At 41.6% G+C, this 12,445-nt stretch overlaps 1 protein-coding gene across 2 annotated transcripts in view; it reads left to right on the top strand.

Annotated features, from left to right (window-relative positions):
• Window positions 1-12,445, top strand: part of ASIC1 (acid sensing ion channel subunit 1) — a gene marked incomplete at its 5' end in the record, with an annotated part of 428,906 nt that overhangs the window by 69,958 nt on the left and 346,503 nt on the right. For both annotated transcript variants that reach the window (XM_082248466.1, XM_082248465.1), the window contains one exon: window positions 11,683-11,878. In XM_082248466.1, the coding sequence (XP_082104592.1) occupies window positions 11,683-11,878 (196 nt within the window). The remainder of the gene's footprint in view (window positions 1-11,682; window positions 11,879-12,445) is intronic.

The following is a 12,445-nucleotide window of genomic DNA, read 5'->3' as shown; positions in this document are numbered from 1 at the left end:
CTTACTTTTCATCTGAGCACACTGCGTCTCCATAGCAGTTTCATCAGTGTTGCTAGGGACAACAACCTTCCTCTTTAGTATACTCTCTTTAGGCATGGATGGGGCTGGTTCAGACGGTAACATCCCCTCCATCCATAGAATACGGTCTCTCATTTCATCTATCTTTGCATTCTTCAGGCGTTTTGAACGCCCCATCTTCAATAACTCCACAAACAAATTTTTCACAGTCCAGCAAAAAATTTCAGACCACTGTCTCTTTAACACATGTAGTTTTTCTCTCTCTTGCAAGATCTCTTTTCCTGCACACACAGTTTGTGCAGTCACTTGCACCAGACACAACAAAGTTCATCAAATAATTTTGAGACCGCTGTCTCTTTAAAACACTTTTTTTTTTTTCTGTCAGGATCTTCTCTCCTGCACACATAGATTGTGCAATCTCATGCACCAGATAAAGTTCATCAAACATTTGCACTTCCTTGCAGGGATCTCTGCTTATGCCCACTGCATACCTCCACCATATGTAAGGGATTACTCATTGGTAGGCGTGGATGACCCCTTTGGGGGTGCGTTTTCACAGAGAGATAGCCGAGCAGAGGTTGAAAACAATAGTTTGGTTTATTAGGTCAATTGTCTTCATACCAGTGCATGCAGCAAAAACATCAAAATAAAATAAAAGACAAAATAAATCCTTGCCTCTGTGGGCGGCTACCTTCTCACGCTGGAACCTACCTAAGAAGTCTTTCCAACCTACTGTTGGGCCGACACTGCTGATCCTACAGCAGACACTCAAATGTCCATTTGTTTGCTTTTCACACAGCACAAACATTGTCCATTGAACATGTCCCTTTGTTTTCTTTCACACAGCACATGTTCATTTATAACAGGATCCTTTACTCTTCAGATTCTTCACATTGAACACAGTTCATTTAACAGGTCCCTTTACTCTTCACACTCTTCACATGGAACACTTTGTCTTCTCACCTTTGAGACGTCTTCACTCGTGGTTACCCTCCTTAGCTTCACATCGCTGTAGGGGGTCTTCTCCCATGCTCACCAGCTTGTCGGGAGGCACACATCCGACTGTCCCCCTCTCCCAGCCCACACGGCGACAGGAGGCAGCAGTCCTTCTCCCATGCCCACACGGCGTCGGGAGGTACACGTATGTCTGTCCTCCTCTCCCAGCCCACACGGCGACAGGAGGCAGCACTCAATAGATTTTCTCTGGACAAATTATAGAGGCCTTGATCTCCTCATTCTGAACAGCTGAATGGTTTTCAACTTCCTGCTGGCTCTCTCTGCAGCCAACACCCTATAGTATCAGTGAACTTTCAAAGCAGGTGGGAATGTGTCTCCTCTCAGTGACTACATTCCCAGATTTACCTGACTTCCTGTCACAATATATATATATATTTATATATATATAACTGTTGCTGCTATATAAATCCTGTGTAATAATAATAATAATAATAAAATTGCACTTGTATTTGTGTGCACAAGGTGTATGGCTTCATTCTGTGGTGTGTGTTTTTAGGGTGGGTTGGTTTTTCCTTTTGCCATGTAACAATTTAGCTGTTATGCTGCAAGTTTTTATACTGCTTGGGTAGTATAACCAACGTCTGCATACCTTTACTGTAGAGCCTTTCCCATCCCAAAAGTTTTACTATGATTAGTTGCTGTCTCATCTGGTATAGAAAGCACAAATGTCCAGTGCTGCATATGTAAGGGCATGTGTCAATGAACTTTTGTTCACATCAAACATGTTTAGCATTCCTAAAAAAGTCTATTGGAATGCAAAAGACGCTTGAAGCATGTTAACCACTTACAGGCCGCCCACCATGTATTTACGTCGGTACTTTGACGTTAAATACCGGGGCTATGGCAGCAGATAGCTGCCATAACCCCAGTAAATTCTAAAAACGGCGGGCGGTCTGCTTTGACATAATTCGCCGCGGGATCACCTTTATGTGCAGCGGGAGCGGTGACTCCTCCTCCCATCGCTTCCCGGTTGTAGCAGGGAAAATGATCCAGTTCGCTCTCCCCTCAGGCAGGAAGTCGAGTGAATGCAAGATGGCCCCCACTCGACTCTATGGACTTGGAGGACCGGAGCGACGTCATATGTCGCTTCCCAGCGATGGTTTTAAAGAGCCCATTTTTCTCATCATGAAAAAAATTACTTTTTGTTTTTTCTTTTTTAGTGTAGATGTGGGATGTGAGGTCTTTTTGACCCCAGAGCTCACATTAAAGAGGTCATGTCATGCTTATTTCTATTACAAGGGTTGTTTAAATTCCTTGTAATAGGAATAAGAGTGATAAAAAATGTTTTTTTTTAAAAGGACAGTGTAAAAATAAAAAATAAATAGAAAAAAAAAAAATTAAAGCGCCCCATCCCTGTTAGCTCACACGCAGAAGCAGACACATACGTAAATCGCTCCCACATATGTCAATGCTGTTCAAACCACACATTTGAGGTATCACCACGATCGTTGGAGCAAGAGCAATAAGTTGAGTGCTAGACTTTCTCTGTAACTCTAAACTGGTACCCTGTAGAAATGTTTAAAGTGTCACCTATGGTGATTTTTAAGTACCAATGTTTGTCGCCATTTCACGAGCGTGCACAATTTTGAAACATGACATGCTATCTATTTACTCGGCGTAACATTATCTTTCACATTATAGAAAACAATTGGGCAAACTTTACTGTTTTCTTATTTTTCAATTTAAAAAAGTGATTATTTTCCAAAGAAATTGCGTTTGTAAGACTGCTGCGCAAATACGGTGTGTAAACAAATATTGCAACAATCTCCATTTTATTCTCTAGGGTCTCTAAAAAATATATAAAATGTATAATACTGTTCCTGATCTTTGCTGACAGTATTAGGACAGGAGATGTACCAGGGGATTGGAAGAAAGCTAACGTGATTCCGATATTCAAAAAGGGCCAGAGGCATATCCCGGGAAATTATAGGCCTGTCAGTTTGACATCAATAGTATGTAAACTTCTGGAGGGGATGATAAGGGACTATATCGTAGAGTTTGCTAAAGACAACAACATCATCAGCAGTAATCAGCACGGGTTTACAAATGGGCGTTCTTGTCAAACCAATCTCTTAGCATTCTACGAGGAGGTAAGCTGTGAGCTAGATAGGGGGAGACCAGTGGATGTGGTGTACTTGGATTTCGCTAAGGCGTTTGATACAGTTCCCCACAAGCGCTTAATTTATAAAATAAGGTCTGCAGGTATCGACAGCAGAGTTTGCTCTTGGATACGGAATTGGCTTAAAGGGCGTGTCCAAAGGGTGGTAATAAACAGCGCATACTCAGACTGGTCTGAGGTTGTAAGCGGGGTGCCCCAGGGCTCAGTCCTGGGACCAACCTTGTACAATTTATTCATAAACAGCATTGAGGACGGGATCAGTAGTGCGTTATCAGTTTTTGCAGATGACACAAAATTGGCCAGGGCAATAACTGCACAGCATGAAGCAGATATCCTACAGAATGACCTGGACAAAATTACAGAGTGGGCAATGACATGGCAAATGAGGTTTAACGTGGAGAAGTGTAAGGTTTTGCACTTGGGGACTAAAAACATAAAAACACAATACACGTTAGGAGGGGAACCCTTGGGGGAATCAAAAATGGAGAAGGATCTGGGAGTCTTGGTTGATGATAGATTAGGCAACAGCATGCAATGTCAAGCGGCAGCTGCCAAAGCCAGCAGAATATTAGCATGCATAAAGAAAGGGATGTATTCCAGAGATAAGACTATAATCCTTCCACTTTATAAAACTCTGGTCCGACCGCATCTGGAGTATTCTGTCCAGTTCTGGTCGCCAGTCCTCAGGAGGGATGTGTTGGAGCTGGAGAGAGTCCAGAGAAGGGCAACTAAACTAATTAGGGGATTGGAGGACCTTGACTATGAAGAGCGTCTACAATCGCTCGATTTATTCTCCCTGGAGAAGAGACGTCTGAGGGGGGACATGATAGCAATTTATAAATATCTTAATGGGGATCCCAGCTTAGAAAAAAAGCTGTTCATTCGAAGGGATTGCATGAGGACTCGAGGGCATACAATGCGATTAGAGGAGAAGCGTTTTAACCACAGGCAACGTGGGGGGTTCTTTACTGTTAGGGCTACAAGATTGTGGAATTCTCTACCACAAGAGGTGGTTTCTGCGGGTAGTATGGTGGCTTTCAAAAGACTCTTAGACTTACATCTCAAGGATCAGAACATTCAGGGGTATGTGAGATGAGTACAGCCACACACACCTACACAGGTTGAACTGGATGGACTATTGTCTTTATTCAACCTCACCTACTATGCAACTATGTAACTATGTTTGGGGGTTCTATAGCAAAAAGAACTGATTTTAACTTGTAAAGGCATTGTATACAAAGGCATTGTATACTTTCATATGTTCTAGTTGTTTTAACTAGTTATTAGTGTAGTTATATTCCCAGTGTTATTTGTTTGCCTTACCTTGGGCTTGCATGTGATGGGCTTGCATGTTGTGACTGCAGTTTTTAGTGTCATGGCTGATCTATTTCGGTATGTTCATGAATTAATTTACCTAGCTTGTCCCCATTCACTATAGAGACAGGTGACTTCTTGTTCCGAGACACACAGCATCCAATCATTGTCTCATCATATCCTCTGTGTTGCATCACGAATGTGGGTATGTGTGATCCAACACATACCTTTCCTTTATTGCTCTGCCTGCTTGTGTCTGTGTCAGATTTAATTACTTTTTAGCTATCACCTACAGAACACTAGACTGAGAGACCAAGGGATTGTCGAACATGCAGTTTCTTCACAGGAAGTGTCAGTTCATAGATAACAGACAGAGATCTTGCATTTACCTGTGCAGTGCAATGCCACATGCCCCATGTATAAACACAAAGAGAAACTGCTGACAAAGGAAGATTTACTCTACTATAGGCTATTTGTACAGGGCAACAAATAACACAATGAAGCTACATGACCAATGCACATCTTGGGCAGATGAAAACACGAGGTGCAAGTAGAAAGGTTTACAATGTCTTTAAACTGATGTCTAATTGATGTCATCCACACAAGCCTAAAGCCCAGGGACAGCTTAATAAACTAAAGCTGTCCATAGATTTTTTGGCTGAAAAAAAAAACTGATTTTTCCATCCACACAATCAAGGTGGATAGAAGAATCCTCTACACTAAGACGTTGTATTCTGATAGCGGGGACTCTCCACTTTCAAAATACACCGATCAGAGAAAATGTTTCCAACAAAGCCTGTTCAAAGTCAAAGGTGAGCGGCCACACATGGTTCCAAATTTGACCATTCTATGGCCAGATTAAGAAGCCCTAACAAATGTTATGAAATTCAAAGACTGATTTTGCCAACTCATTTAGGTATTAGGGTTGAAATGCAGAATTTACATGAAAGGCTGTGGTTATTAATTTACTAAAGAATGTCCACAGAAAGTTAGCCAAATAACCTAATATTACTATATTAGTGTAAGATTCTGGTACCTTCGGTACCCTTATAGGTCATTTCCTTCTTCATATTGCGTCCCACCTTTTCAGCTAGGTGGAACGCATATACCTTTAAGCCGCATGACGTCATCACTAAGCGCCGCTCTGAGCGGCTATTTCAATCGCCGGCTTCTCTCTCACAAATTGTTCGTTCAAACCACATGGTATACAGCCTTGTCTTACGCTGCCGGAGCCTCCAGCTATTGCCATACCTGGATAGACCGGAACCTCGCTATTGATCCCGTATCTCGCTACCCGATCATTCACTCATTACCGGACCCTTCAGCTTACTAATCTAACTAGTGATAAGTACCCCACAGGGGATTCCTTCCTATCAAACTTACACTATATACTTCTGCATACTAAGGACTGTTACTATCTATGCATTACTATTTCTATCATCTGCACTGTTACATAGATTGCTAGCTCTTGAGTCTACTACCATCTATATCCTTGCACTAAGTTAGCCTCTCTTGTACACTCCATCTGCTGTCCCCTACCACCTGTTATTGCACATGATTGCTAACCTATCTACCATCATCTACTACTCTCCTGAACATTACTATTGAGTACTCATCATTGCTATCACAACTCACGCCTGTCCTTTCAGCACATCACCTCTATACTATCATATACAACCTATCACTCCAGGAACATCTTATTGAGTGTTTGTATATTGTATGCTGAAGCAGGCTGGCCACATTGATGAGTCTGGAGAGTTGGACATGGTGATTCAACACATCTCTACATGACTACTGAGTGGAGATTCTGCAGCTGCAAATCCAACTCTCTAAACAAACGCTAGAGCGTTACAATTAGGTAATATTATTACCATATACCAAACCTTCAACAATGGCAGAATTGTCTTACGGCCTGTTCCGGTCTAGTTATGGCAACATAGATAGCAGTAGATACTGTATAGTAGATATGGCTCACATAAAAGATCCCCCGATCTCTCTGTCAACATCGATGGCACAACTATCAGCCCATCCCCGCATGCCAAGATCCTAGGTGTTGTCCTGAACTCTGAACTCGCCTTCAAGCCCCACATCCAATCACTGTCCAATCAACATCTCCAAAATACACCCCTTTCTAACCAATGACGCAACAAAGCTCCTAGTTCACTCCCTGGTCATCTCGCGCCTCGACTACTGCAATTCCATTCTCATTGGCTTACCTCTACATAGGCTATCCCCCCTTCAATCCATCATGAATGCTGCCAGACTCATCCACCTTACCAATCGCTCAGTGTCCGCTACTCCTCTCTGTCAATCCCTCCGCGGGCTTCCACTCATCCAATTAACTAAATCCAAAATACTAACAACATCTTACAAAGCCATCCACAATTTAGCTCCCAGCTACATCACTAGTCTAGTCTAAAAATACCAAATTAATCGCTCTCTTCGTTCCTCTCAAAACCTCCTGCTCTCTAGCTCCCTCGTCACCTTCTCCCATGCTCGCCTCCAGAACTTTTCCAGAGCCTCTTCCATCCTATGGAACTCCTTACCCTTATCTGTCAAATTATCTCCTACTCTATTGGCTTTTAGACAATCCCTGAAAACCCTCCTCTTTAGAGAAGCCTATCCTACCCACACCTAACAACTATACTTCCATTTTCTCCATCAGCTCATCCCCCACAGTTATTGCCTTCTGTTTCATTTGACCCTCCCTACTATTTTGTAAGCTCTAACAGGCAGGGCCCTCCAATTCCTCCTGGATTGAATTGTATTGTAACTGTATTGTCTTCCCTCATATTGTAAAGTGCCGCGCAAACTGTTGGCGCTATATAAATCCTGTATGATAATAATGTATAATAATAATAATGTTTAAAGCTGTAGTTTATGGGCTTAGCTACATTACTTAATGAAATATGTCCAATGATGCGCAGACTGCTGGATTCTGTAAAAATCTCCACTGCAAGGCTGCCCTGTCCTCCTGCTACTGAACTTCCAGGGTGGTGGGGGTTAACAGCCTCAGATCTCTGGGCTCAGCTGCAGTAAAGATGATCTTATGGGGGGACATCCCCTCCTACCCTCTCCTCCATTGAAAAAAGTTCTTTCACTTTTTACACTGCCTGTAACTCGGTCTGTGAATGGAAGAAAGTTTGATCACTCCCAGGATTCTCTCCTCCATTCACATATTGTGTTACGGGCAGTGTAATCAGTGAGCCTGGGTTCACACATATGCGATGCAGGAATCAGTGCAATTCTAGCGTGGGTTCCTGCATCGCATCTCCCCCACAGGCAGTTCACACTGCCCTCTGTGAACCGCTGCGGGTGTAAATACAAAGTTAATGACACCCCCTGTTCAGTTCGCATATCGCAGTGTGAACTATGAATTCAGACAGGAATCAGATCGCATGGGTGCGAACACCTATGCAACCTAATTCCAGTGAACCTCCGCAGCTTGGTTGGGGTCTCGCCGTCTCCTACCCACCCTGGACCTAAGGCAAGGCTCCAAGTTCCCGTGGGTGAACCTCTCTTTCCCCAGAGAGTGCAGCAGGAACAGGAACAAGCTCTTACACAATTTTTTACAAGAGCTTAGTGATTATACAAGGGAGTATGACGGATATAGCAATCCCTTGTAGCATATTCCCCAAATGAGAGACAGGACTCTAGATTGAGGGTGAAGTGTAACTCAACTTTATTGAACAAGAAACAGAATTTTATACAGTTTTCCCCCCACAAGGTTACCCTTGTTGAAAACAGGCCCTGACATTCACTATCCAATGAAAACAGAGTTTTACACTCCCATTCAGTGTACACAAAGATGTGGGACTGTGGGACAATCCCCCTCTCCCTTAGCAGCAAATCCACATACACATATACATCCCATAATAAGCTTATCTTAAGGCAGACAGAACAATGTGAGGTCATTAACATTTAACAATGAGACAGGCACAATCCACATTCCTTCCCAATACACAAACAATAGGGAAGTCTGCCAATGACAGTCTGTGTGTCTCTCTCACAGACAAGCACATGGAATACACTGTGTAAGGTGGTATTAAATCTTCATATTTCTATATGAAGATATGGTTGACAAATATTACTGTCCCACTTGAAGCAATCCAAACCATTAATTATCTGTCTTTCACCCATAGTGACGGTTAGTACCGTCAAACAGTGTGGGGAAAAAAAAGGTTCCAACACCTTTTTCATGCGAATCCAATGCGAGTTCAGCCATACAAACTGTATAGCTGAATTTGCATTGCACAGACATCGCATTTGATCTACACAGCAATGCGGTGCGAATCACATGCGATGTCTGACATTGCGTATGTGGGAACCCAGGCAGCAAGAGAAGAGAGAGGAAAGGGTATCTCCCCATCAAATCATTCTTAATGCAGCTGAGCCTGGGGACTCAAAGCTGTTAACCACCAACAGCGCTAGATGTTCAGCCGAAAGAAGAGGACAGGGCAGCCCTGCAGGGAAGATTTCTATAGAAACCAGCAGCTTGCGCATTGTGAGACAAACTTCATTACAGGTAAGTAATGTAACTAACGCTGTAGGGAAAAGGTGCTTTTGTTAGCTAAATTAAAGAAAAAACAGGTAACACAACATCCTGGAAAGTGTGCCACTATACAACATTTACATCCTGGAAAGTGTGCCACTATACAACATTTACATCCCGGAAAGTGTGCCACTATACAACATTTACATCCTGGAAAGTGTGCCACTATACAACATTTACATCCTGGAAAGTGTGCCACTATACAACACTTACATCCTGGAAAGCGTGCCGCTATACAGCACTTATATCCTGGAAAGCGTGCCACTATACAACATTTACATCCTGGAAAGAGTGCCACTATACAACATTTACATCCTGGAAAGCTTGCCACTATACAACATTTACATCCTGGAAAGTGTGCCACTATACAACATTTACATCCTGGAAAGCGTGCCACTATACAACATTTACATCCTGGAAAGCGTGCCACTATACAACATTTACATCCTGGAAAGCGTGCCACTATACAACATTTACATCCTGGAAAGTGTGCCACTATACAACATTTACATCCTGGAAAGTGTGCCACTATACAACACTTACATCCTGGAAAGCATGCCACTATACAACATTTACATCCTGGAAAGTGTGCCACTATACAACATTTACATCCTGGAAAGCGTGCCACTATACAACATTTACATCCTGGAAAGCGTGCCACTATACAACATTTACATCCTGGAAAGCGTGCCACTATACAACATTTACATCCTGGAAAGTGTGCCACTATACAACATTTACATCCGGGAAAGTGTGGCACTATACAACATTTACATCCTGGAAAGCGTGCCACTATACAACATTTACATCCTGGAAAGCGTGCCACTATACAACATTTACATCCTGGAAAGTGTGCCACTATACAACATTTACATCCTGGAAAGTGTGCCACTATACAACACTTACATCCTGGAAAGTGTGGCACTATACAACACTTACATCCTGGAAAGTGTGGCACTATACAACATTTACATCCTGGAAAGCGTGCCACTATACAACATTTACATCCTGGAAAGTGTGCCACTATACAACATTTACATCCTGGAAAGTGTGCCACTATACAACACTTACATCCTGGAAAGTGTGCCACTATACAACATTTACAAAGCACTTTCAGTCATCCTGTCTTGAAGCTTCTGTCAATCACTGTATGTAAAAAACATCATAAAAAATATGTATTTTATAGACTAGGGGTGTGATTAATATATTTCTAAAGAATCTGTGGGGGCAATCTTAGACTCCCCAGAGACTGATGGGAGGAGTTGATAGTTCCAGATATTTAAAATCATAAACTCTATTACCATGTCCAAACTATGACCTTGTGTCTAGGTTTTCCTATTATATATATATTTTTTCTATACCTTTTATTTACTGTTCAGCTGCTGGAGTATAAATGTGATGCCCCAAAAATCCATATAATCCTTTTTTCTTGGATTGTTAACTATGTATTTATCAGTGTCTTAGAACTGATTGGAGTCCTGAACAAAGCCAGACGTGGCTTGGATCGGGTCTCCGATGAAGTAACTTGGAGGCGGCGTCCATGACGTCACGTCCAAGTTACTTGGCTGCTAACAGCGCCAAATTTAAAAAGTTGCAGTTTTCGGCGTATTGAATACATGGAAGTGTAGTGGAGGGGTCTAGGGTCTTTTAGACCCTCGATCCCTCCATAAAGAGTACCTGTCACTGCATATTGCTGTCACAAGGGATGTTTACATTGCTTGTGACAGCAATAAAAGTGATCAGATTTTTTTATTTTTTAAAAACCTGTGCTAAAATGTAAAAAATAAATGAAATAAATAGGAAAGAAGAAAAAATGTAGCCACCCCTGTCGCCGTGAGCTCGCGCACGAAAGAAAACGTATGTGTAAGTCGCGCCCGCAGATGAAATCGCTGTTCAAACCATACATGTGAGGTATCGCCACGATCACCAGAACGAGAGCAATAATTTAAAAAAGAGCTACTCTCAAACTCTAAACTGGTAACCGTTAAAAATTTTTAAAGCGTCGCCTATGGAGATGTTTATTGACCGTAGTTTGTCACCATGCCGCGGGTGTGTGCAATTTTAAACCGTAACATGTTGGGTATCTATTTACTCAGTGTGACTTCATCTTTCAGTTTTTTTTAAATGCAGTGAAATGTAATTTTTCCAAAAATATGACGTTTGAAAGACCGCTGCGCAAATACCGCGTGACAAAAAATATTGCAATGGCCGCCATTTTATTCTCCAGAGTCTTTGCTAAAAATATATATATATATATATGTATATGTGTGTATATATATATATATATATATATACATATATATATATATATATATATATATATATATATATATATATATACACAATGTTTTGGGGGTTCTAAGTAGTTTTCTAGCAAAAAATACAGATTTTAACTTGTGAACAACATGTGTCAGAAATGGGCTCGGTCCTTAAGTGGTAAATGGGCTTTATTTTAGCTCAGTAAAAAAAAAAAAAAAAAGCTATACTAAGCTTTTTCAAGCCGCGAGTATCGTGTGCAAGAGGCCAAAAGATCACTATGATTTGCTGCAAATTCCTAGGCTGTTATCTCGGGTTGGTTTTGTAGACCGTGTCTTCTTACTTTAATGTGTTTTTGTTTCCTCGGATGCCTATTAATAATGCCCTTTACTTTTTTTCCTTTCAGCTATGAGCTACCAGATTCTCACCTTGCCGATGAGAAAGTAATGGAAGTCTTACAAGATAAAGCCAACTTCCGCAACTTTAAACCAAAGCCATTCAACATGAAGGAATTCTATGACCGCGCTGGCCATGACATCCGAGAAATGCTCCTAAACTGTAAATTCCGGGGAGACGAATGCGGGCCTGATGACTTTGTTCCAGTAAGCTTGTGTTTCCATTTTCTTTTTTTTTTTTTCATTAAATTGTTTAGACGTCAGGGCATGCATCAAAAATCTGCTTGTTAGTGATACATATGACTGCAGTACAAGAAGACGTATGTACAGTATCACCAATGTTCCTCTGTGTTTGTTCCATCCATTTATTAGTGACATACAAAAAGCTATACGTGTTCTTTGGCTGATTGCATTCGGTCAATGCCTTACCTGGATTTAATCAGGCACAGAGCCAGTGTAATTCATGGCTGTCAGTAATTAAAGGGATGAGCTGGCAACCCAGGCTAAAGATCTCCTGAGCAAGGAAGCTTTATCAAACGTGTCTTTAATTTTATTTGGCAATCAGTTATTGACCGTTGTGCTTGTTACGTCTCACCGTGCGTCCATCTTTTTTTCTATTTATAAATGGCCTCAGACTTAATAACAGTGACATATAGAGATCCTCCTTCCTTTATATCCTTATGTCTTGTAAGCAGCAAGGGAATTATCGTTCTCATATTGTTGATTGTGTGGCAATATACAGAGTATTTGTGCTGGATATGATGCTTTTATACG

The sequence above is a fragment of the Pelophylax lessonae genome, assembly GCF_965119305.1.
Source record: "Pelophylax lessonae genome assembly, chromosome: 2".
Classification (NCBI taxonomy): domain Eukaryota; kingdom Metazoa; phylum Chordata; class Amphibia; order Anura; family Ranidae; genus Pelophylax; species Pelophylax lessonae.
This window is presented reverse-complemented; position numbering and strand designations above follow the sequence as displayed.